A 27908-nucleotide genomic window follows, 5' to 3' on the forward strand; every position below is an offset into this window, starting at 1 on the left:
TGATTGAGTGGAATTTCTTTGAATTGCACTGAATTAAATTATACTTCCTGTCACTCAAACCGAAGTTTAAATTCTACATCCTAACGCTAATTTGTATGGCTAATTCAATTAGAATTTCAACTCATGAGTTGAATGGGAGTCAAACTTCTAAATTGAGCCCAACCCTGGCATGCAGTGGCCAACAAGCGTCCCACCAGAGCTTTAAATGGTATATGTGACCACCTCGATTCGGTCTTATGTTGCAAAATTTGAAATGAGGATTTTTATATTGGATAAAAGTATTGTATATCATACGCTGCAGGTGAGGAACACTGGGAAAGTAATTTTGCTTTCAAAGTTGATAAACTTGTAACCCCACTTTTGAGAAAATGGCCCATGAATGTTTTGGTACTCCTACTGGAGAGCTCTTCTTTGTCTACAACTATTCAGTATCGTTCACACTCTCTTAAGCCTTAGCCCCACCCATCTCTTTAAGGATTCACATGCGAGGCACCTGGCTAATTTGATGGGTCATGTAATCATCTGGTGAAGTGGAGTTTTTTTTTAGACATGTAACTAGCTAGCTAGCTAGCTAGCTAAACAATAAAAACAGAATGTCATAGCTAGCTACCATGCATGAAATGTTGTTGAGAGCAATACCAACACTTTTTGCAGTTCTCCATGGCTAACGTTATATATTTCAAAAAAGCTGTGGTAGCAAGGATTATCTACACATACTAAGCAGCTCATGTTATAGACAGAAGCATGCTACATGCCAGACCAATCCAAACTCATAATAATAATATAATATGCCATTTAGCAGACGCTTTTATCCAAAGCGACTTACAGTCATGCGTGCATACATTTTTTTTGTGTATGGGTGGTCCCGGGGATCGAACCCACTACCTTGGCGTTACAAGCGCCGTGCTCTACCAGCTGTGGTCCTCTGTAGCTCAGCTGGTAGAGCACGGCGCTTGTAACGCCAAGGTAGTGGGTTCGATCCCCGGGACCACCCATACACAAAAAAAAATGTATGCACGCATGACTGTAAGTCGCTTTGGATAAAAGCGTCTGCTAAATGGCATATTATTATTATTAGCTGAGCTACAGACCATCCATTATCTCAGCCAATCATGGCTAGCGGGAAGGTTCCTGTCTTTTTCTGTGACTAAACCAACTAAGCTTGTAATTTAACAATTGTATTCATATTTACAGATGGCATACAAGTTTGTTATTAAGGCACATGAAAGTTCACATGTTCCAGCAGGCATTTCTGCCCCAAAACACATTTTGATCCCTCTCTTGTGAAGTAGTGATGTGCGACATAAGCCTAGCTTCCTGAAACAGTCACAAATTATCCATATTTTTTGTGTGTGTATGTAATCTCAGAAACCAAGAACTCAAATCTTGCGTCAAACGCTCAATGAAGTTATGTTAGAAAATATACTAAAACAAGGAGCGGAACTCTCTCTCTCTCTCTCTCTCTGCAAGTTTATGAGCCAAATGTCCCCTCCCCTTCTGAAATATATATCACATTTTTTGGGGGGGTCATTTAGCAGAAGCTCTTATCCAGAGCAGTTTACAGTAGTGAGTGCATACATTTGAGTAGTTTTTCATACCAGTTCCCTGTGGGAATCGAACCAACAACCCTGGCGTTGCAAGAGCCATGCTCTACTAACTGAGCCACACGTGAGCCAAAAATGCAAGCTCCTGCGAAATGGTGATTTGTCCAAAATGATCAGAGACAGAAATCTGACCACTGGAACGAAGTTGCTTATTGGTCGTCATATCCCATAGTCTGTTGAAAGACGTTCCGATACCATTTATGTTACGTGCGTCTGAGATTAGTTTGTGTGTAAAACTATTGAACACCACACACAATACCACTGCCAACAAGAATATGTTTTTCGAGAATATATATATTTTTTTGCATACATACATAAATACATACAAACTGTACATACATACATTCAAACATTTGAACACTCTCACATACACATACATGCACACACACGCACGCACGCACACACACACACAAACACACTAATACATATTACTTTATTTCATTTTTCGTTTTTATAAAAAATCATTTAGATATTTTTACTTTGTATACGGTTTACTATTATCGTTAAATTACTTTCAAAAGCATGCACTTTCTTTTGGTTGTCTCGTGATTTTCTGTATTGCACTGATCTTTTCCCAGCATTCTTTTTCTTTCTCTCTACTCCGTTCTTTCAATTTCATTTCCATAGTTCAATATCACTGCAAAACAAGTACTCACGTTTATGCAAACCTACACATTTTAGCAGTCAATGAGTTGTCTTTAAAGTTCCCTTTCATCATTGTCATATCCAATACTTTCTCCTCCAGGAAAAGTTGTTCTGTTTTTTCTCAGTCCCAGAGTGGGTAAATAGCTGGAAGGGGGGAAGAATAGCTTGATTGGTTGATTATTGATAAGTATATCCTGTTTGTCAGTCTCTCTTTCTGACTATCCCCCTCAATTGGTCGCCACGGCAACAATAGACCCCTTCACCACCTCTTCGTCCTTCTCCTCCAACGATTGGACAATGCAGGGTGTGACCACAAAGGGTATGCGCTCTGCCATTAGTTCTGTGCGTGCTAGTTGTGGACTGGTGCCTCCAATCGGGGTGGCGTCTTCTCTAAGCGGGGACGGGGTCAAAGTTGGTTCTAAGGTTAACGTAACCTCATCTTCCTGTGAAAACAGTAAATGGATGGTTTACTGGCTATACTGTACTTACCAAACTGTGAGGATCAGTCAAGAGGAACTACCTGTGGGTACATCATAAATCCATAACCCATTCATTAGCCTTGAACGATATCTTGTGGCTGGAGGACTTTGAAGTAAAACACTTGTAGTAGCCAAGCCAAACATAAAATCAATAAATCATAGCACCTTTTTTTGGCTCACTCAGTAGTTTTACCTGATAAAGTAGAATCCTGTTAAAATATAATGTTACATCTACCATTTATATTGCTAAAACATTTTTTTATATATACTATTGCTGCTTCCTGTTGTCATGGCTTTTTGATCTATGGCCGAGTGTCAAAACATTGGTTTTATATGTCCAAATTCATAATCAATATGCTGAAATAAGTTGTGATTTTTGAGGACCAATACATAAAAGTTCCTCCTTACACACACGTGCCACCCTTGTGTTTAGATTACTTGTATTTTGCTAAATTAGTACCTTATAAACTACACACGCAACAATATTTACCAGGCGGTCACTCAAGACGAGTTGATTAGCTTGTCCTACTGTAATAAATTGCACGCGCAAATGAATCATTCACATCGATATTGTATTTGTAGTGTCTAAACAGTTTAGACTTTGTTGATGTTTGCAAATGGTGTGTTAGAGGAAGTCTGTTAGGTGGCCTCCTGGGATTGGTTTATGGGAAAACACCCATATTATGTTACATAGGGCATAGGATATAAATACCATGGTTGAAACAAAGGACGGGTAGTAACAACATATCAGAGATTGGGCGGTTGTTCTCCAGATGTCTGCAGAAGTCTGTAAATTGGCGCTGAAATCTTCAATGTAATAAAACTATTATAATCGAGGACAGTGTCAGCGGATTCCTTGTTCTCACAGGAACTTTGGGACGTGTTGCGTCTCTCCAGCGTTCCATTCATGAGCTACGAAGTGACTCCCGCTCAAGACGCCGGCACATAAGGTGAGATTTCTCACAATTTTGTGCGCTGGTCGGTTCGTTTGCTTATGTGGGTGTGTGCGCTGGGGAGATGTACCGTTTGAAAGACTTATGTGTGCACTTTGCTGTTATTTGCTGTGGGATAAGAGTCCGTTCTAAATTTCTAAATTTGTTTGCGCTGGTAACAACGCAAACAGGGGGGAGTGTCTATAAAAATTGATAATACTGGACACAGGGATATTTTGCTTGAATAAAATTTTTCAAAAAGAATACAATGAAGGAATAAGGCCAAGGAAAAATGTATACAAATTAGGACGTCGTTGATCTATGGCAAGCCCTCAAACGAGGCGATCATTAGAATGGGCCGAAAATCCTGAAAACTCACTAGGTTGTTTTTAGGTCAGTTCCGGGGACTGGAGATTGTGGTAGATACATTCGGTTGCAAGTTACCGCTACACTTATAGTTGACGAGGTATATGTTCGATGTAACCTCTCATTTGAATATCTGCAAACTCGAGGTAGCATAAATTTAGGAAGGAATAAGGAGAAATAAGGAGCGACGGTAGCATGCTTTAGAGGTCCGTAGGAATGGATACAAGCCTCTTGAATTGTGTGTGTGTGAAAAAAAATAAAAATAAAATAAATAAAATAAAGACGTCTCTGTTGTGTTTAAACTGTGTGTCGACTCATGTTAGGATAACATTTATGTTAGAGATATATACATATATATGTTTTGGTTGAGAACAGGGGTTTTTGTTTTTTGTAAGGAAATATGTAAGTTAAGGTTAAAATCTTATGAGTCTCCGTTGGTGAGAACGTTAATAATTGTTAACTATATATGAACCCCCTGGAAGGACGTTAAGGTAAAAATATTATGAGTCTCTATAAAAAAAGCGAACGTTTAATAACTGTTAGAAGATCATGAGCCTACAGGTAGGAGTTTAAAGAGTGTATAGAGATGTTTTGTAATGGATAAGAAAATAACTATAAATCTGCAGATTAGGATAAGTGAAGTTAAGAAACTTCAAAGTAGGATTTGTGTTCTATGTTTTGTGTTGGTTTGTGAGTTCTGTTAAGTGTTACTGTTTGTCTGTGTTGGGGAAATAACGGAGGGACTACTTTCTGTTGTTTAGCTTGGAGAGAGCTGCTTGGGAGCTCCTTTTACTCTGAAATCGCACTGGTGAATGAACTGCGCATGTGTGGGATTTTATGAGTTTAGAGTTACGTAGAGCAAATATGCCACTCCCCTGCCTGCACTGAGCTGCTGTGACATGCAGACAGAGAAGAAGGGGGAGACTTACACACGAATAAAGTATTCTGTTTGTTAAATCGGCTGTTGCTTAACGATGAAACTATTTGATTGAGATCTATTGAATTGATAAATGAGAGATATGTTAATGGTTTATTGAGCTATTTATATTATTCCTGAGTTAAGCTGTTTGCTTATTTCTTAGCACGAGTGTGGAAATAAGTATGACTAGAGGGGTATTGCATGGTTGAAATAACCCAGGGAGTGCATAAAATGCTAAATTCTTGTCTGTTCCTTTGTTCTTCTGTGATATGAGAGACGATAAGGAGGAGACAGAGAGAGAGAGGAGGTGCTGACGAGTGCATCACGCGACAGGGTGTGCTGCAACGGATCAAGTAAAATCAAGGCTAGTACTGTTCTATTCACAAAACTTACCTTCCCATAGAGGATATTTTGTGTGCCTAGCATATTTCATGTTGTGACAATTTGACAGGGACTTGGCAACAGACTAATCAATTGATGTAATTGAGAATTGCATATTGGAGTTTTTTGTGCATGAGTTGGTTTGATTAGAGTTGAGTTGGAAATCCAGCACAGACATTATTCTGTAAAATTAAGGTAATTGGGTGCTTATTAAGCAATTGGTTTGTGAGTGCTGTAGTGTTGCTGGATTACAGGTCTTTCTTTTTTGGATTGCTCTGAAGTTGACTACTTTCCTTTACTTTTCCTGATCGGATGTGGTAAGATTGCCACTAATTAATAATTTGGTAAAATAAATAAATAAATATATTGATTGATAAAAAAAAAAATTAAAGGGGAGGGAACAATAAGCTACATAGTCTAAAATAATAAAATAATTCACAATAAAGGAATATAAAATAGTTGTTACAACGGGGAAAAAGGACATCAAAACTATGAAAGTAATTACTCCTGTTGATGTAGTAGAAAATAGTAATCCTCTAGTTAATGTTATTGCAAGGTTATCTGGAAAATGGAATAAACGTTGGCATGACATTGAACAACCATGGCCAGTGGAAGGGACTCTTAACCCTGATGTCATCAACATAATGAAAGTCCTTCTGTCAATTTATAAGGCAGATCAAAAGAAGCGAAAAAAAAGGGAACAACGTAAAGAAAAGAGACAAAGAGAGCTGGGTGATCTTGAGCTGTTTGAAAATGAAGGACAAAAACTGATAAAAGATACCAACGATAAAAGAAACAGAGGTATAGAGAAAATTGTAAAAGAGGTGAAGGTGACAGAAAAACTAATGGCAGAAGTCAATACACCTTTCTCACATACGGATTCAGCAAAAAGACCCCACCTTACAAGAAAGAAGTAGAGTTTAAGGACGTCTATCCTCAGCTTCTAATGATCATTCAGGAGGGTGATTATTGCATCAGAGATGAAGATGAACGAATAATAGAAAGAGGACAAGCAGAAACGACCATAAAGATGAATCCAAACTCCAAAAGTAAGAAGAAAATGAGATGTCTGGAAACTAAGGGTGCAGTGAGGTTCAGGAGGATGGAACTTGAAGATGATGATGATGATGATCAGAGTGATTCAGAAGAGATCATGGGTGGATATGACCCTGTGATCAGACGGAAGTTGGCCAGAGCGGAAAGAAGGGGTGATGGATGTTTGAAGGAGAAGGATACAAGATATTTGAGTTCTGATGAAAGTAAAGATGAAGACAGCGATAAAGATTTGGAGATTAAAGGTGCTTCATATTCAAGAGGATTTTATCCTACAATGATTAGCACAAAATAAATAGAAAGAGATATAGACCGATGCGTATCATGCCTGGATAAGGCGAATAATTTAGAAGAAGTAAGAGAACTGGAAGAACAACTCAAGAAGCTGAAGATACAGAAGAAAAAACTGCTGAGAAAAGGATCCCAAGAATTGGAGAAGAAGTATACATTGAGGCCAAGGAAAGAGAGCACAAGTAAGAAGATGATGTCAGTGATAATTCGAGGACAGAACCTAGAGTATAAGCCTTTGCAGAATACCGATATGTCAGATATATTTGAGAAGCTGCCTACTCTTCAAGATAGAGCATATCCTTGGATTTCAAAATTGGAAGAAATTACGGTGGGAACACAGTCTGCCATAGGAGACATTAAGAGACTTTTGGCTAATCTCCTTGGGATTCCAGATATGGAAGAAATTTTTCAGAGAGCTGGACTTGATAGATATGTGGGGACTGCGGTGAATGACCCTGAATTGTTGGCTGCAAGTAGAAATCGGCTGTGGAGAGCACTGAAAGATAAGTTTCCAACAAATGTGCATCCTGACAACATTCTGATTGACCCACTAGGACAACAAGAAAATCAGAGAGCCTATGTGTCAAGAGTTCATCAAGTGTGGAGAAACATTACCGGAAATGATCCAGATGTGAGTCAAATTGAGCAGTCAATTTTGAGATCTAAACTGCAGATGGGACTGCCCTCACCAGTAAGGAGCAAACTGGCAGAGGTGGTTGGACTTGGAAGCATGACAAAAGGCGTCTATACAGATCATATAGCCCATCAAGTGGATCTGTACAGGAAAAAGGAACACAACCAGAAAGAACAGGACCAAGAAACTCTCAGAAAACTCAATCAAATACAACTGGTGGAGAATAAGAAGGAGAAGAAACAAGCTTTGGTTATGCAGAATCAGTGTGCACCAAATCAACAATCACTGCCACAGCTTCAACCGGACCAGTTCCAACCGCAATTGTACCAGCCACCAATAGCGGTACCAGTTGTTTCATATCAGTCTCTGGACAGACACAGAATTGGAGAGGAAGAGGACGAGAAGACTTAGGAAGAGGAAGAGGAGGAAAATTTAAGCCATACTTCCAGCAATCTTCAGAAGTGTGTTATAATTGTGGACAGGTTGGTCACTTTGCCCGTGAGTGTAATGGGCCAGAAGGAAACACAAGAGGGAATTTCAGAGGAAGATACAGGGGCAAGTCAAGATCATCTGGAGGACAGGTGAACCCCTATAGGGGCCCGGAGCAAGGATTCTAGGGGTGCCCAGAAGATCCGAAAGGGGGGTGTCAGCTGGTAGCATCAGGACCGGAAAAAGATCCAACAATTGAGGTGAAAATAAACAACCGACCATTGGAAGTGATGGTGGATAGCGGAGCTGCTTTTACCTGTGTTCGGCCTGAAGATGCTACACATCTCCCTATGTCCAATCAACTAATTAGGACAATCGGATTTGAGGGAGTGAAACAGCTGATTCCTCTTACGGAACCAATTGAGCTCTGCCATAAAAATCTGAAAATTACAATACCCATACTGGTATCAGAACATACACCTATTGCATTGTTGGGAAGAGATGCATTGTGTAAGTTGAACTATACAATAAAATGTACACCAGACAGCTGTCTGGTAGAAGTGCCAAAGGAAAAGGTTTGCCAATTGGTGATGATGACAGAGATGGATTCGTCTTTATTATTCTGGATTGGAAATCTCAGTGAAGATTTTTTGAAGCAGGCTAAGATATGGGAGAAATGTATTGTGGCAAATATGCCAGATGCGAGGCTTCCGGAATATCCATTTCATTGTACGCTCAAGTATTTCAAGAATGCTGCCCAATCGAATTCAGAGGAATGGTTGAGTCATCAACCAAAGAAAGTTCAACTCAGCTCATGTTGCATAATTTTAGGACCACAAGGAGCAGCTATGAAGATAAACACAGACGACCGTGTTGGTTTCTGAAGGCTATGAGCAGAAGCAAATAGGAGAAATTATGACAGAAGCAGAGAAAGCTGTTTTTGTACCGATGAAAGAGAATTTGGCGATTTGGAGGAGTGAAGATCAGCGATTTCTCAAAATAATGATTTTGGCTCAAGGACAAGGAGAGCCACAAGCTGTACGGATGACACATGAATCTATTTGCAGTGTGAAGATGGATTCAGACCCTATGAAAGAGGAGATGTTGCAACAAGTTCCAGAATGTTTGTGGTCTCAACACAGTACCGATATTGGACTTGTGAAATCAGCCCAACCGGTGAAAGTTGAACTTCGACGAGGAGCAAGACCTCCTTGGAAGAATCAGTATCCATTGAAAGATGAAGCAATCCAAGGGATTGAACCATAAATTGAAGGACTTTCGAAAGCAGGTGTTTTGAAGACAATAAAAAATCCTTAGAGTAACAATCCTTTGTTGTCTTTGGAGAAACCATGAGGGGTTGATAGTAGCGCCTCTAGACCTATTAGGTCTGATGATTCAGGAAGCTATGGGTTAGCTAATGTTGCAAGGGGGGAGGTTAGGAGAAAGATCACAAAGGAGTATGGTTTTTGGGCACCATATTTGCTTGAACAGGTTGACTATGTCATAGGCAGGTGCACAATCTGTCTGAAAAATAATGTTTGCAGGGGTGTGACTGTTCTTCCTGGTTACATTCCTACACCAAGAGGTGCATAGGATGTCCAACTAAGCAAAAATATGCTCAGTCGTTTGCCAAGTTCTTGTGTAAAGAAGTCATAAGCAGGTGGGGATTACGCGATCGAATATCCCCAGATAATGGGAACGAATTTGTGGATAAATCAGTGAAATTGATGTTGCAAAAATTGGGAATTAAGCAATGTCTTGGAGCAGTTTATCACCCACAAAGTCAAGGGATTTGTGAAAAAATGAACGGTGTCTTGAAAAATCGCATTGTCAAAATTTGTCAGCATACGGGTCTAAACTGGATAGCGGCGCTTCCTTTAGCATTAATGGTGTGTCGCTCAAGTGAGTTGCATGATCTACGTATGACACCCCATGAACTGGTAACAGGAAGAAGGATGCCTACGCCTTGTTTGCGAACAAGCAGAAAGGGTCCAAGCTTGGCTCTTTTGGAAGATGAAATGAGAGCGTACGTTACACATATGGACAATTTTCATAAAAAGTTGTCCACATATGTTTCTGACAAGCAAAGAAAAGAAGAGGTGCAGGAGGAGCTTGATGAGCAAAAAAGGAGTGCAGTGCAACCTGGGGACAAGGTGTTCGTGAAGGTATTTAGAAGGAAGTGGTATACTGAATGTCGTGAAGGACCATTTGAAGTTGTTCGTAGTACTGGAACAGCTGTCCAGGTTAAAGGGTCTCCAACGTGGTATCATTTGTCACATTGTGTTAAAGCGCCTGGAGAAGAGGTGCCACGCGCAGAGAGACAGGATGTTGAAGGCTCAAGAGAGCAGGATGGAGATAGGGGAGAACAGGCAGAAGGAGAGATGCATGACAATATCCAGAGTGAAAACCCAGAAGGAGAGATTGTCCATGTTGTGGACAACGTTGATGATAATGTTTACACTTCTGATGATGCCAGAGATGACTCTGCAATGGATGGAAAGGAAAGGAGATTTGGGGACATTGATTTTCAATACGTCCCAGAGACAACAGGGAATATTTCAGTGGAATGTGAAGCAGCGGAGATCACCAAGGGTAACTCTGTTACAGGAGAAGCTGGTGATTCGGTTAGACAAAGTAGGCCCAGACCAGTTAGGAGAAAAGTCAGACCAAAACGTTACGAAAACTAGGGTTGAAGTAACTCTAGGACAGTCAGCTCAGCTCCCATGTAAGTGCACGAGAGAGAACAGTGGTGAAGGGAAATTTAGAGTTCAGTGGGAAGATAGATATGGCAGGAGTTTAGATCTGTTAGGAGCAGTTGCATTGAGAAAGTATGCGTTGCTGAATGATAAGAGAAGAATGAAGATTGAGGGTGATTGCAGTCTCTATGTGTACAATTCCCAGCAGGAGGATCAATGTGATTATAAATGTATTTTTTATAATCAACAGTTTGAAAGTGAGGGATTAGAGTTGGGACTGAGAGTTAATGTAGTGACACTAGTGGTGATAGATGGAAATATAAGTAAAGAGTTAAAAGCTTAGGGAAAATAGATGAATCAACAACAATGACATCAACACTTCAGCATATTACAACAACAGTGAGAAGCAATTCAACTCTTTCAACATTGACAGTTATTAAAGCTATAAATGTATCACATTTGATTATAATGGAGCCAATCGCTCCAACACCAATTTTAGAGGAAAAGACTGTCATTAGGGTTAGGATGGGTGGTACAGCTCATCTTCCTTGTAGATGTGAGAGATGGAGTGGGGGTGGTGACATTCCTCCCACGTGGAGAGATAATTATGGAGAAGAACTGTTGTTATCAGGACCAGAAGTAGAAGCTGTGCCCCCTAGTCAAAGGAAGTATATTTTGTACAACGATATGAAGTGGAAGAGGGTTATGAGTGATTGCTCACTTATTTTGCGTAATGTTACATGGAAAGATCAGGGAGAATATATGTGTACTTATTTAGTGCAAGCATTAAAATTTGTTCCGGTTAAGAATTATTGGTTAAAAGGCTATGTAACTCGTAAGGTGACGCTTATGATGGAAGATTTAAAGTCTGTTGAAGCTTCCACAGTCACCAAAGGAGTTCAGGAGAAGTATATTACAGTAGCCATTCCAACAGTAAATAATACACAGAGGACATCTGTCACTTTCCCACTGGAAATAGTTAAGAGTGTTAATACATCAACTAAAGCAACTATTTTAACAGGAACTTTGAAAGAGATTAATGTTACGACGGCAATAACAAATTTAGGTAATGTGACACAGACACCAACAACAACTTCTCTGAAACTAAAGGATGTAGTAAGAGTGACTCAGGAGTTTATGATACGGATGGAGAGTGCTGTGAATGGTAGTAAGGATAGTGTTGAAATAGGAGAGCAGATGGTAGTAGAGAATTATGTAGATTAATCTGAAATAGTGAAGAATACTATCATGGAGGTACAGGATGAGTTCTTTGATTTTGATGGAAGACAAGAAGATATATCTGATCAATACCGATCGTTAGGGAAGAGAGAAACTAAATGGAAGGCATATGGATTTGATTCTTCTGTTTTGCAAATTAAAGATGGATGGGCAGGTAGGAATCTATGGTTCCAGCAGTTAACTCATTCTGTAAGATCAGTGAGGAATCTTGAGGGTCCATGTCTGTTGAGAATTCCAGCACCAGGCACATGGGGTTCAATCTTATAGACGGTGGCTCAACCTCTATCAAGTACGTGTCAATCTTATGCTTTATCATGGCTGTTGTATCAGCAACAATCATTAATAGATACAATAATGTCATTGTCGAAGCATTTGTTTAGGCCTAGGTTTAAGTGTTCTTGGTTAAATGAATTACCCTATGTGAATTTGTAAGATCGGAAGGAAAATCAGTTAACAGCGATTCCTGAAGCATTGGAGGTGAAACCCGTGAGGGCTAAAAGCTGTTTTTGTTCAAATAAAACATATGATGGAAAGGGTATGTTTATGGGAATATCAGATTGTGATGATTATATGATGACTTTGGGTAAGCATGAACATAAGGTTAGTAATGAGGAATATAATGTAACTTTTTATGTTCCAGTTAGTAAGAAGAGCAGGACTTTGATGGTGAAAGATCAGCTTTTACATTTACATTTTAGTCATTTAGCAGACGCTCTTATCCAGAGCGACTTACAGTTAGTGAATACATATATATTTTATTTTTTTTATATTTTTTTATATATACTGGCCCCCCGTGGGAATCGAACCCACAACCCTGGCGTTGCAAACGCCATGCTCTATCAACTGAGCTACATCCCTGCCGGCCATTCCCTCCCCTACCCTGGACGACGCTGGGCCAATTGTGCGCCGCCCATGAGTCTCCTGGTCGCGGCCGGCTGCGACAGAGCCTGGATTGCGACTTTTGCCTGGTAATGTGACTATTGGGAATATTAGAGATATTTGGTGGGTTTTTGGTGATAAAGCATATATATTCTTACCCTATGGATGGACAGGATGTTGTTACATGTCGACGTTGAAGCTTCCATATGAGGCTTTTACCATTAAAAGAGGGGAAGCACCGGACACAGATAAATCTGATTCTAGGTTTGGAAATAGGGTGAAAAGAGACATGGTGAAGTTTCATAGTCTGGAAGCCTACCATTGGAGGATAAGTCTAGGAGAGAAGTGGGGACTTGGACTTTTTCCATGGTATAATGTAACATTTTTGGCAGATCACATTGATAATATTACCTATACTTTGCAGGGTTTTGCAAATGAAACGATAAGAGGGTTTAACCTTCTGTCAAATACTCAAAGAAGTCACAGACTGACGCTGTTGAAACATGACAAGGCTCTTGACTATATTTTAGCAAAACAAGGTGGCTTATGTTTGGCTATGAACTTGACGGGGGATGATTGTTATACTTTGATTCCCGATAGTTCCGATGATATCACTAGTGTTATAGATTAATTGAAGAATATAAGGGATGCGTTTGGTAGATCTGAAGGAGCTGGATGGTCAGCGAAGGCTTGGTTGCAAGATCAGTTAGGCTCAGTGGGAGCAGTGATAGTTCAGATTTTAGTGGCCGCTCTTATAGCGCTGTGTGTGATGTTTTGCTTTTGTACTTTGTTATTGACTTTTGCGAAGGCTATGATATTGAGATGGGTTGGAGTTGTGATGCTTGGAGAAAACACTCAGATGCCGTTGTTAACTGTTACTGATCTAGATGGAGATGAACAAGTGGGACTGGATGGAGTGTTGATGGATAGATATCCATTTTAAATATCCGATAATTTTTCACATGTTTTTACGTATTATTGTGATATTTAGTATTTTGTTATGAATCAAAGGGGGGAAATGGAATGTGATTCATTTTATATATCATTTTTATAATATATCATTTTATATTATTGTTGATATTGATGTTTTAATTTGCATGTGTTGTTTTGCAAAAGATACTGGTTGGTGTTTTATTTTCTTCCAGAAGCATATGGGGGAATATGTAGAGGGGATTCAAATACTCAAACATGGACAATATGAATGGACTGGAGGAAGTGGAACAAGGAAGGTGTGGAAATGTTCAGATTCCATTATCAACGTTTCATTGAAAGTCGACACTGCTGAGGAGATGCAGTGTAGTGGACTAAATTCCAGTGTCTGCAATGATATATAGACATATTTGCATGTATAATACATAATTTGTGTCATATTCTTTCTGTATTAATTTTTGAAGAATGATATTTTATGTAGTTGGGTACATGTGGGGATCTCAGTTGTTTTTGTTTATTTCATGGATGCTTAGGGATATTGGGTCTAGGCAGGGGCAGAGAGAATCCACAGGAGGGTCCGATGGGTCGACCAGCCTGAATGTGGACATTTTTTGATTGTATTTTATTTTCTGAGGCTTTCATGTGTATTCAATTGTATCATAGTTTAAAATGCATTGATAAAGATTTATGAATTGATCTGGAGTACTTAGGGGGTTGCCTGGGGCAGAGGGGCCGTGAGAGAATTTTACTGTCTTGATTGATTGATGGATATTTGGAAAGAAAGCTGCCAAACAGGTTTTTCGCTCTCACACTCCATAAAGATTTGTTCATATTTCATATAAATTTATTTACACTCCATAGAAAAATGTGTTTACTCTCCATACATTTTGGTTTATTGCTAAAGTTACTCAATAAGAAAAATAGTTATTTGTCATAATCCTATTCTTTTTGTTTTCGAACTTAATTAGTCTCGAGGGGGGAAATATGTAGTGTCTAAACAGTTTAGACTTTGTTGATGTTTGCAAATGGTGTGTTAGAGGAAGTCTGTTAGGTGGCCTCCTGGGATTGGTTTATGGGAAAACACCCATATTATGTTACATAGGGCATAGGATATAAATACCATGGTTGAAACAAAGGACGGGTAGTAACAACATATCAGAGATTGGGCGGTTGTTCTCCAGATGTCTGCAGAAGTCTGTAAATTGGCGCTGAAATCTTCAATGTAATAAAACTTTTATAATCGAGGACAGTGTCAGCGGATTCCTTGTTCTCACAGCGTAATTAGCATAATTATTTAGTTACAACATATTGAAATCAATGGAACTGGGACAATAACTGCGGCAACATGTACCGTTTGTGCTCTAACAGACAAACCTCAAAGATCTTGAGTATTCTACATATATCTGTCGATAGATGACAACCTGTCATAGCCATTCATCAACTTACAATCTTTGTGAGAAAGTGATTTTGGTAGATGGCCAACACGGAAAAGGAAACACAAAACTTATAAGTGGATAATTTCAACGAATCACCACCTCACACCGTTACTAAATAGCGACAGGGGTTAGCTTTCATTTGAATGATAGTTTAACCCTCAAATCCATGAAATTATGTGAGGCTAGAGACGTTTACGGGAGGAGCGCACAGCTCCTCCCGTAAAGCTGCAAATCCCACTACGGACTGGCACGTATGACAAAAACCTGGTACTAAACGAAAGATATTGATATGCTTTAAGAAAACGATTTTGTGAGATTGTGATGACTATAAACTTTAAAACTAACATCACCAAACTGAGATAAAAAGGATGTGTATTTCCTGGAATTCTTGTGCAGTGAAAACGTCTGTGTAATGTAGTAACATGTTCTGTCCACCATAGGGAATTTAGCGTAATATAACATAATTAAATATGTCAAAGTAATTCAATATTTATAATAGTAATGTAGCACACTCACACCTTTTTTCAACAATTTCTTCCTACTTTAATCATGCCTACTTGTAGGGCCTGCTGTTGAGAGTGACAATATCAGTTTGGCTCAATCTGCTTAGTACCATTAGGCATCAATGTGTATTATATCTTTTTTTTTTGTGAATTTGACCCCCTTTTTCTCCCCAATGGCAATCTTGTCTCATCGCTGCAACGCCCCAACGTGCTCAGGAGAGGTGAAGGTTGATTCATGCGTCCTCTGAAACATGACCCGCCTAACCGCGCTTCTTAACACCCGCCCGCTTAACCCGGAAGCCAGCTGCACTGATGTGTCAGAGGAAACACGTTCAACTGATGACCGAGGTCAGCCTGCAGGCACCCGGCCCGCCACAAGGAGTCGCCAGAGCACAATGAGCCAAGTAAAGCCCCCCCGGCCAAACCCTCCCCTAACCTGGATGACGCTGGGCCAATTGTGCGCCACCCTATGTGACTCACGATCACGGCCGGTTGTGACACAGCCTGAGATCGAACTCGGGTCTGTAGTGATGCCTCAAACACGGTGATGCAGTGCCTTACACCACTGCGCCACTCGGGAGGCCCAATATGGATGATACAGTGGGGAAAAAAAAGTATTTAGTCAGCCACCAATTGTGCAAGTTCTCCCACTTAAAAAGATGAGAGAGGCCTGTAATTTTCATCATAGGTACACGTCAACTATGACAGACAAATTGAGGAAAAAAAATCCAGAAAATCACATTGTAGGATTTTTTATGAATTTATTTGCAAATTATGGTGGAAAATATCCTCCACTCGTTACCTGTATTAATGGCACCTGTTTGAACTTGTTATCAGTATAAAAGACACCTGTCCACAACCTCAAACAGTCACACTCCAAACTCCACTATGGCCAAGACCAAAGAGCTGTCAAAGGACACCAGAAACAAAATTGTAGACCTGCACCAGGCTGGGAAGACTGAATCTGCAATAGGTAAGCAGCTTGGTTTGAATAAATCAACTGTGGGAGCAATTATTAGGAAATGGAAGACATACAAGACCACTGATAATCTCCCTCGATCTGGGGCTCCATGCAAGATCTCACCCTGTGGGGTCAAAATGATCACAAGAATGGTGAGCAAAAATCCCAGAACCACACGGGGGGACCTAGTGAATGACCTGCAGAGAGCTGGGACCAAAGTAATAAAGCCTACCATCAGTAACACATTACGCCGCCAGGGACTCAAATCCTGCAGTGCTAGACGTGTCCCCCTGCTTAAGCCAGTACATGTCCAGGCCCGTCTGAAGTTTGCTAGAGTGCATCCAGAAGAGGATTGGGAAAATGTCATATGGTCAGATGAAACCAAAATATAACTTTTTGGTAAAAACTCAACTCGTCGTGTTTGGAGGACAAAGAATGCTGAGTTGCATCCAAAGAACACCATACCTACTGTGAAGCATGGGGGTGAAAACATCATGCTTTGGGGCTGTTTTTCTGCAAAGGGACCAGGACGACTGATCCGTGTAAAGGAAAGAATGAATGGCCCCATGTATCGTGAGATTTTGAGTGAAAACCTCCTTCCATCAGCAAGGGCATTGAAGATGAAACGTGGCTGGGTCTTTCAGCATGACAATGATCCCAAACACACCGCCCGGGCAACGAAGGAGTGGCTTCGTAAGAAGCATTTCAAGGTCCTGGAGTGGCCTAGCCAGTCTCCAGATCTCAACCCCATAGAAAATCTTTGGAGGGAGTTGAAAGTCTGTGTTGCCCAGCGACAGCCCCAAAACATCACTGCTCTAGAGGAGATCTGCATGGAGGAATGGGCCAAAATACCAGCAACAGTGTGTTAAAACCTTGTGAAGACTTACAGAAAACGTTTGACCTGTGTCATTGCCAACAAAGGGTATATAACAAAGTATTGAGAAACTTTTGTTATTGACCAAATACTTATTTTCCACCATAATTTGCAAATAAATTCATTAAAAATCCTACAATGGGATTTTCTGGATTTTTTTCTCTCATTTTGTCTGTCATAGTTGACGTGTACCTATGATGAAAATTACAGGCCTCTCTCATCTTTTTAAGTGGGAGAACTTGCACAATTGGTGGCTGACTAAATACTTTTTTTCCCCACTGTATCTAAAACAATACAAAACGCTAGTCTGAAAATCAACACATTTTTCTTCAACCTCATGGCTCACCTTAGTCTCCTCCTCTTCCTGTTGCTCTGGAATGCAATCGCTCTCCTCCTCTGGCTCCTCCCCCAAGGTCTCAACCACACCACTAACCATGTCAGCCATTGGCCCGCTCATCTGTCCAACAATCTCCACCTGCGCAGAGCCCCATAGGTCAGCCAGGCGAGGGTGAGTAGGCAGGCCCAGACTGTGGATAGTGCTGTTGGGCGTGGCTTGGAGGGAGTGGTTTGCACTGTGTAGCCTGTGTTCCATTGCCTGAAGATAGGGAACACAGTTCATTCACATTTTTTCATGACAAAAAAAATAAGATAATCAAGAAACCTACCCATGACCCGATAGCTCATGGCTAGTGGGAGGAATGAGTCATCTGTTGCTCTTGGCAACAAGTATTTCTGTATTTAATTAGTAGGACTAGCCTTGGTAGCATTACATTACCAGTAAGAAGGATACAAATTTGGATAAATGTTTTACTAATAACCAGTGGTGACCCATCATTCAGGGCAGGTGGGGCTTTTTTGTTGTTGTTGTTGCCTGTTTTGTATATTACTTTGGCATTAATCATTGAGTTAATAAAGCTGCATATAAACATGGTCTCTTTTTTGCTTTCTTGAGTAAGGCAGCTCCAAAATGCAGGTGTTTCAGCCTAGCTCAGTGCTTTCTGTGGTGGTAGGGCAGCCAGCGGAAAATACGGAGCATAGGGGTTGGTAATGTTCTCTAGTTGCGCCGTGATTGGCTCAGTGTTCTGTCACTCATGGGGACACCATGTCACCGCCAAATCTACAGGGAGAGCTCGAAAATTCAAGCCCCTTGGGTGCTGCCATAGAGTTACATTAGAAGTGCCCATCCAAGTAAGGCCACAGATAAAATGATGTCAAATCACGTTATATCTACCGTAGCTTTGATTGGACTGATCATGTCAACATCATACTTTGAAAATCTTAGCTAGCAAGCTAGCAATCATCATCATGAATCGAGTCAACAATCTACTGGCAAATCCTTTTCAATCCTTGTCATATGAAGAGAAATTATGAAGAGAAATTATAGATAAAACGTATCGGTGCTCATCGGCCATTGGACACAAACATTACACAACAAGTTGGAAATCGCAAATTCAACTGTCACGATCGTCGGGAACAGAGGAGGACCAAGGCGCAGCGTGGAATGCGAACATATTTATTTATAGATGATCACACGAACAAAACAACAAAACGAAAACGTGACGTCCCTGGTTACATTCACAAACCAACACGGAACAAGAAACCACACCAAATGAATGCCTAACGGCTACTTAAGTATGGCTCCCAATCAGAGACAACGAGCTACAGCCGTCTCTGATTGGGAGCCACCCTGGCCAACATAGAAATACAACAACTAGAACAAACACAAATGAAAACTCACACCCTGGCTCAACATACTAGAGTCCCCAGAGCCAGGGCGTGACATCAACAATGGTTTGGAAGGAATCAGTGGCTAACTGCAAGCATTGCAAAGCATTCACTAGCCTGCTATTCAGTGGAGTGGATGTGTGGTCCAAGTCTGGGTTTAAGGGTCTCTTTTCCAAGCTTAAAATGATAAACATTCAACATTGGCCATGCTGTCAATCCAGCATGACTTCTTCCGCATTCAAAACAACTGGAAACTCAGAACTGGGAAATCTCAGACTTCAGTGAGTTCAAGACAACTGGGAACTCTGAAAAAAACAAGCTCCGACTGGGTAAATACGTTTTGAACGGTCATCGAACTTGGAATTCCAAGTCGGGAACTCTGGCCTCTTTCTAGAGCTCCGACCTGAAGATCACTAACGTCATGATTCAACCTTGTTTTTTTTCAGAGTTCCCAGTTGTCTGGAAAACACCACAAATCCAGAAAATGCCAGACTTTGAAAACAAAGTGTGATGACAAAGTTTGCCCACGAAGGACCGCCGCGCCACCTTCCTGTTCAAGTGAGCACGGCATAACAAGGTGCCTCCAAAAATGTATTGTATGCTGCTGCATAAATTATGTAATATGCCAGGGAGATATGTACAGTGTCTTGCAAAAGTATTCACCCCCCTTGGCGTTTTTCCTATTTTGTTGCATTACAACCTGTAATTTAAATGGATTTTTATTTGGATTTCATGTAATGGACATACACAAAATAGTCCAAATTGGTGAAGTGAAATGAAAAAAATTACTTGTTTCAAAAAATTCTAAAAAATAAATAACGGAAAAGGGTTGCGTGCATATGTATTCATCCCCTTTGCTATGAAGCCCCTAAATAAGATCTGGTGCAACCAGTTACCTTCAGAAGTCACATAATTAGTTAAATAAAGTCCACCTGTGTGCAATCTAAGTGTCACATGATCTGTCACATGATCTCAGTATATATACACCTGTTCTGAAAGGCCCCAGAGTCTGCAACACCACTAAGCAAGGGGCATAACCAAGCAAGCAGCACCATGAAGATCAAGGAGCTCTCCAAACAGGTCAGGGACAAAGTTGTGGAGAAGTACAGATCAGGGTTGGGTTATAAAAAATATCAGAAACTGTGAACATCCCACGGAGCACCATTAAATCCATTATTTAAAAAATGGAAAGAATATGGAACCACAACAAACTTGCCAAGAGAGGGCCGCCCACGAAAACTCACGGACCAGGCAAGGAGGGCATTAATCAGAGAGGCAACAATGAGACCAAAGATAAGCCTGAAGGAGCTGCAAAGCTCCACAGCGGAGATTGGAGTATCTGTCCATAGGACCACTTTAAGCCGTACACTCCACAGAGCTGGGCTTTACGGAAGAGTGGCCAGAAAAAAGCCATTGCTTAAAGACAAAAATAAGCAAACACGTTTGGTGTTCGCCAAAAGGCATGTGGGAGACTCCCCAAACATATGGAAGTAGGTACTCTGGTCAGATGAGACTAAAATTGAGCTTTTTGGCCATCAAGGAAAACGCTATGTCTGGCGCAAATCCAACACCTCTCATCACCCCGAGAACACCATCCCCACAGTGAAGCATGGTGGTGGCAGCATCATGCTGTGGCGATGTTTTTCATCGGCAGGGTCTGGGAAACTGGTCAGAATTGAAGGAATGATGGATGGCGCTACATACAGGGAAATTCTTGAGGGAAACCTGTTTCAGTCTTCCAGAGATTTAAGACTGGGACGGAGGTTCACCTTCCAGCAGGACAATGACCCTAAGCATACTGCTAAAGCAACACTCGAGTGGTTTAAGGGGAAACATTTAAATGTATTGGAATGGCCTAGTCAAAGCCCAGACCTCAATCCAATTGAGAATCTGTGGTATGATTTAAAGATTGCTGTACACCAGTGGAACCCATCCAACTTGAAGGAGCTGGATGTGCAATGCTTATAGAGACATACAGTGGGGAAAAAAAGTATTTTTTAGTCAGTATTTTTAGTTTATATATTTAGTCAGCCACCAATTGTGCAAGTTCTCCTACTTAAAAAGATGAGAGAGGCCTGTAATTTTCATCATAGGTACACGTCAACTATGACAGACAAAATGAGAAAGAAAAATCCAGAAAATCCCATTGTAGGATTTTTAATGAATTTATTTGCAAATTATGGTGGAAAATAAGTATTTGGTCAATAACAAAAGTTTCTCAATACTTTGTTATATACCCTTTGTTGGCAATGACACAGGTCAAACGTTTTCTGTAAGTCTTCACAAGGTTTTCACACACTGTTGCTGGTATTTTGGCCCATTCCTCCATGCAGATCTCCTCTAGAGCAGTGATGTTTTGGGGCTGTCGCTGGGCAACACGGACTTTCAACTCCCTCCAAAGATTTTCTATGGGGTTGAGATCTGGAGACTGGCTAGGCCACTCCAGGACCTTGAAATGCTTCTTACGAAGCCACTCCTTCGTTGCCCGGGCGGTGTGTTTGGGATCATTGTCATGCTGAAAGACCCAGCCACGTTTCATCTTCAATGCCCTTGCTGATGGAAGGAGGTTTTCACTCAAAATCTCACGATACATGGCCCCATTCATTCTTTCCTTTACACGGATCAGTCGTCCTGGTCCCTTTGCAGAAAAACAGCCCCAAAGCATGATGTTTCCACCCCCATGCTTCACAGTAGGTATGGTGTTCTTTGGATGCAACTCAGCATTCTTTGTCCTCCAAACACGACGAGTTGAGTTTTTACCAAAAAGTTATATTTTGGTTTCATCTGACCATATGACATTCTCCCAATCCTCTTCTGGATCATCCAAATGCACTCTAGCAAACTTCAGACGGGCCTGGACATGTACTGGCTTAAGCAGGGGGACACGTCTGGCACTGCAGGATTTGAGTCCCTGGCGGCGTAGTGTGTTACTGATGGTAGGCTTTGTTACTTTGGTCCCAGCTCTCTGCAGGTCATTCACTAGGTCCCCCCGTGTGGTTCTGGGATTTTTGCTCACCGTTCTTGTGATCATTTTGACCCCACGGGGTGAGATCTTGCGTGGCGCCCCAGATCGAGGGAGATTATCAGTGGTCTTGTATGTCTTCCATTTCCTAATAATTGCTCCCACAGTTGATTTCTTCAAACCAAGCTGCTTACCTATTGCATATTCAGTCTTCCCAGCCTGGTGCAGGTCTACAATTTTGTTTCTGGTGTCCTTTGACAGCTCTTTGGTCTTGGCCATAGTGGAGTTTGTAGTGTGACTGTTTGAGGTTGTGGACAGGTGTCTTTTATACTGATAACAAGTTCAAACAGGTGCCATTAATACAGGTAACGAGTGGAGGACAGAGGAGCCTCTTAAAGAAGAAGTTACAGGTCTGTGAGAGCCAGAAATCTTGCTTGTTTGTAGGTGACCAAATACTTATTTTCCACCATAATTTGCAAATAAATTCATAAAAAATCCTACAATGTGATTTTCTGGAATTTTTTTCTCAATTTGTCTGTCATAGTTGACGTGTACCTATGATGAAAATTACAGGCCTCTCATCTTTTTAAGTTGGAGAACTTGCACAATTGGTGGCTGACTAAATACTTTTTTTCCCCACTGTACCCCAAGAGACATGCAGCTGTAATTGCTGCAAAAGGTGGCTCTATAAAGTATTGACTTTGGGGGGGGTGAACAGTTAGGCACGCTCAAGTTTTCTGTTTTTTTGTCTTATTTCTTGTTTGTTTCACAAGAACAAATATTTTGCATCTTCAAAGTGGTAGGGTGTGTTGTGTAAATCAAATGATACCATCCCCCAAAAAATCCATTTTAATTCCAGGTTGTAAGGCAACAAAATAGGAAAAATGCCTAGGGGGGTGAATACTTTCGCAAGCCACTGTATACTGTAGCTAAGAAAGTAATACTAAGTGAATGTTTTGTAGTAAGCTGTTAGTAGCCTATGTGCCTCACCCTAATAATTTGGTCCCTTTTCCCCTCATAATTTAGCCAACTGTTCTGACTTGGTCGTGCACATGTAGCCTATAGCCTGTTTTAGAGAAACGTCATAATCAAATATTGTAAGAGCTTTCATTGTCTGCTTATATGTCCCCTTTATCCTATGGTTCTGACTTGGTGTACAGGGAGAATATTGTAAGAACGGCCCATATTCTGAATTCTGTCGCTGTACATTTTAAAAGTGCTGAACAAATAATTATATTGACTACGTCCGTCCTAGCTCGCTCATTATTGTCTTAATCTAAATTACGGATTGCCTCTCATCCGCTCGTTGTCCCCTTATGCCATAGTTTGTACGTCTCAAATGTCAGTAGAAACCACATTTGTTTAAGCAAGCAAGTCAGCCATATCAGCTATGTTTTTTTAAAGGCAGTAAATGAGGCTGAATGAACCGTTTCACTGCCAGACATGACTCCGCTGATAGCCATGTGTAGTGGTGGTAAGGTGTTGGGACTGCTGTAGGGACTTATGTAGGCCAGTTTGTGGGCACCGTTATAGTCCAATTCATGTATTGTTTAGTGTTGTGTTGTGTTGTGTAGTGGCTTTTTCTAGAATGCATTTAATTATAAGTGGCGCAGTGGTCTAAGGCACTGCATCTCAGTGCTAGAAGCGTCACTACAGACCCTGGTTCGATTCCAGGCTGTGTGTATCACATCCTGCCGTGATTGGGAGTCCCATAGGGTGGTGCACAATTGGTCTGGTGTAGGCAATCATTGTAAATAAGAATTTGTTCTTAACTGACTTGCCTAGTTAAATAAAGGTTAAATCAATAAATAATATTTTTTGAGTTTGCCCCACCAAGATTTACATGCTAAAATCGCAACAGCTAATAACACTAGTGTCTCAGCAAACTGCTAGCATACTGCTGTCTTACAATGGTTGTCAGTTAGACAGTTCCATGTTGTTATTGAAACACTAACTCCACCAGGTGACAGTGATCTATGAGGCAGTCCAGTCCAGTCCAGTCTGTCTCACCTGTTGCTGTTGGTAGAGCATTAGCTGCTGGTGCTGGTACAGCTGGATCTGCTGCAACTGCTGGAGCTGCAACTGGCTCTGCTGCTGCAGCGTGAGCTGTTGGGGCTGCTGCTGCTGGATGAAGACGCCACCGTTGTCCATCTCACCGTAGCCCTCACCGGGTGTCCCTCCTCCCCCACCTGCCATGATGTAGGTGGCCGGCGAGGCCACGCCCGAGGGATCGTTGCTAATTGGCTCCCAGGCGTCAGAGGAGGAGAGGCAGTAGAGGCCCTGGGCGACGTAAGTGTTGGGCCACACGTCAGCTGAGGAGTGATGCATCGCCTGGTCTGTTGTGTTAGGGAGGGATGAAGGGAGAAGTATATGTTTACATTTTGGATTACATACAAGATATACACTGAGTGTACAAAACGTTAAGACCACCTGCTCTTTCCATGACATAGACTGTGTCATGACTCTCCTGGGTGAGGATCAAAGGCCTCAGATCAGCTTGGCAAATGGCTGACAACAACCAGACCCTCTGACCCACAGAAGAGGGGAAGGGGGGCTGGGCCGGTTTTGACACCTTAATACTCGGTCGTAAATTAGGCAGGAGGGGAATCTCTTTCTTGCTCTCCAGTATTGATTAGAATGTCCCTTTGTCTCCAGAAGACCTTTGCCGCCAAAACTATACCGTCCAAAAAGGAAACACTGGAACAATATTTCTAACATCCGAATGTTTGGAATGGTCAGTGGGGATCTAAAGAATAATCATGTCACATTGTTTATTATTTTGTGATGTCATTAAAGATGGTATAACGAACAAAGATATCTACACGTAAATACATTCATGACTTCTTACCCAAACGGGCGGTGGTTCGTGAGCAAAGTATTATGATTACTTTGAGGGTAGCTTCCAAATGTATCAACGATAAGTTGACTCTCTCTTTGTCTCTCCCCCTCCCTCTCTCTTCCTTACCCCTCCCTCTTTTGATAACCAAGCAGTCATGCTGTTAGTACGCTAGGGACTTTTTCTCATGTATTAAGTGTATGTATTCTGTGTTATTATTTAGTGAGCTAGTAAATAAATAATTAAGCCAATTTGTGTAGTGCTGAATCATAAGTAAAGCTGGGGTTCTTGCAGATCCAAGAATTCTGCGACCGTTCAGAATGAGTGGGATAAGAGGTAATGATTGATACGTTGACAGATAAATAACAGTTATCATATTAATGAAAGTCACGTCACGACAACTGACCAGGTGAATCCAGGTGAAAGCTATGATCCCTTATTGATGTCACTTGTTAAATCCACTTCAATCAGTGTAGATGAAGGGAAGGAGACAGGTTAAAGAAGGATTTTTAAGCCAATTGAGACATGGATTGTGTATGTGTGCCATTCAGAGGGTGAATGGGCAAGACAAAATATTTCAGTGCCTTTGAACAGGGTATTTTAGTTGGTGCCAGGTGCACCGGTTCACGTATGTCAAGAACTGCAACGCTGCTGGTTTTTCACGCTCAACAGTTTCCTGTGTGTATCAAGAATTGGTCCACCACCCAAAGGACATCCAGCCAACTTGACACAACTGTGGGAAGCGTTGGAGTAAACATGGGTCCATGCCCCGACGAATTGAGGCTGTTCTGAGGGCAAAAGGGTGTGCAACTCAATTTTAGGAAGGTGTTTTGTTTTGTACACAAGCAAATACTTTTTATGTATCATAGAATTTGTATTCATTTTATTTTACCCTTATTTTACCAGGTAAGTTGACTGAGAACACATTCTCATTTACAGCAACGGCAGTGGATATAGGTAAATGTGGCCTTTAGTTTCCATAACAATGGTTTACATTAGTTGGGGTCAAAGGCCCTTAAAGCAGCGGTATCACCAGATATCAGAAGATATTTACAGCAGTATCACCATTTCGACAAGAAATACACTGGCAACTTATTTAAAGCTCAACGTATCTAAAGGATCAAATTAAAGCTCGCTTGACGATGAGCAAACCATGCCTTGGTTATTATAATGCCTATAATAAGCAGATTTTAATTGGTCTCTGGGTTGATAATAGCAGAGAATAGGCCCATATGGTGCTGTTAATGAGAGCCAGGCTAAGTCCTTGTGTTAACCTACAAGCTCCCCCAGGGTTTTCTGCTACAACACAACACTACCTAACCAAACACCCCAGGACCACAGCTGCCATTTTGAGTTTCTCCGCAACATTTCTTCATAAAGCCCTGATGCACCTCTAGTGGCCTGTCAAATGGAGTGGAAATGACATCAATCAAACCGGAGTAAACAAGCTCAATCAAAATGGCTGGAAGCCTTCTACAGTAAAATATGGAGGAGCACAGTCCAATACAGAGTTGATGTGGAGCTCACAAGTCAATTATGATCCCTCTTCACAACTAAATAAGAGCTAAATTATGTGGTTTTGCATTTGGTACTAAAATTGTTGTGGAAAAGTATATGCTTAATTTAGTATACATTATTGTTTTTATTCATTCATTAAACCTGGAATCCATAGCGGTGAAATTGCTATGTCCATTTGCGATATTACAACAACAAAGATGTTACTTCAAACAATGAACACAGTTTCTTCCTTTCAGACATCATTGCTCACCATTGCACGCACGATAGAACAGCAGAGTATGTACCACGAATTATTTTTACCACGATGCTGGATGCTCATTTCCTCAACAACAAGAAAAAACAATAACAAATGCACCTGGGGTGGCCAGTGGGGCTGTTGTGCCTATCTCAGATCTCAGCTTTAAATGCTATATGCTATTAAATGTTACCTGTACATCCTTCTAAATTTCACAATAAAGCACTATGGCATTGGATGAACAGATTCAGTGAGTGTTGTTCATTGAGATTTAGTTTGCACTTTAAAAACAAAAGGTCTAATAAAATGGCTGCCCTATTTGTAGTGTGTTGCGGCCATGTTTGTAGTCCTGTACCTCTGCTGGTGATGCTCTCCTGGTTGGTCTCACTGAGGTGTGCCACACTGCCATGTTTGGAGCCAGCACAAAGGCCGTCTTCCTCCATAGATCTCCAGCCCAGCAAAGTAGCCTCCGATAAGGCAAATTGTGCCATTAATCCTGGGAGAAACAAGGGGAGAGACTTTGTAAACAATGTAAAATACATGGTTCCAAATCAAATTTATTGACGTGTTGATTTGTTTAATTTTAATTGGTTCTTATGTTCACTCTTACCTGCAGTGAAGCGGGCCTCCTTTTCTCCTTCACTGAGTTCACTGTACATTTCGCTCTCCATCCGCCTCTCCTTCTCGCGTTGCGAGGTTGGGATTTTGGCGACCACATTCCCTTCAGTCCCATTGGATGGTGTGTTCCAGCTCTGCCATTCGATCATGTGAGCCACTTTGCCTGAGGCCATGGCAGTGGGCTTAGTTACTTTATCCTTCATGGAACGGGACACGCCTAAATAAAGAATAAGTATAAGGACACTGTTTCACAACACATTCAATTTGTGAATATGGAACCTCCCACAACGGATTTGGGCTCAGGAAGTGAAATGGGCTGGGAACTGTGGAAAATCCTTAATGGGTTGTGTGTTCTTTCTGGGAGGCAATGGTGCTGTAGCCGAATATGAATTCGGTACAAAATGGCTTCTTCCTCTCTCATGCATGTCTCTCAGCAGCTCTGGGTGGTTGGAGATTGAAGTGAGTGTAGATGGGGCTTACTGCATTATTAGAAGCTGTCTATTTATTTGTCAAGGCTTGTTGACTTCATCAATCTCTCAGTCGTCTGTGGTGAGCAACAAGGGTGAAATACAGAACTCATTGAGCTCATCAAATTAATCAAGAAGATGAGATTCATTAGACTGTAAGCATTTGTTTGTAATTCAAATGTGAAAAAAAAGTTATCTTTGCTGTAAACATAATTCTGAAAAGGCCTTAATCAAAATGCAAATATCTGACGATAAGGAAGGATGTATTCAATCAGTGTTGGGCTAGCAATAAAAAT

At 41.1% G+C, this 27908-nt stretch overlaps 1 protein-coding gene across 3 annotated transcripts in view; it reads right to left on the reverse strand.

Moving 5' to 3' along the window:
* Positions 1-1956: 1956 nt before the first annotated feature.
* The window catches only part of LOC121586422, a 44259-nt gene continuing 18307 nt past the window's right edge, over positions 1957-27908 (reverse strand). For all 3 annotated transcript variants that reach the window (XM_041903089.1, XM_041903087.1, XM_041903086.1), the window contains 5 exons: positions 27138-27362; positions 26883-27023; positions 23949-24274; positions 17598-17846; positions 1957-2692 (listed from right to left, as the gene is read on the reverse strand). In XM_041903089.1, coding sequence (XP_041759023.1) covers positions 2477-2692; positions 17598-17846; positions 23949-24274; positions 26883-27023; positions 27138-27362 — 1157 coding nt within the window. In that variant the 3' untranslated portion in view covers positions 1957-2476. The remainder of the gene's footprint in view (positions 2693-17597; positions 17847-23948; positions 24275-26882; positions 27024-27137; positions 27363-27908) is intronic.

Source organism: Coregonus clupeaformis, chromosome 17 (assembly GCF_020615455.1).
Source record: "Coregonus clupeaformis isolate EN_2021a chromosome 17, ASM2061545v1, whole genome shotgun sequence".
In the NCBI taxonomy this organism is placed as follows: domain Eukaryota; kingdom Metazoa; phylum Chordata; class Actinopteri; order Salmoniformes; family Salmonidae; genus Coregonus; species Coregonus clupeaformis.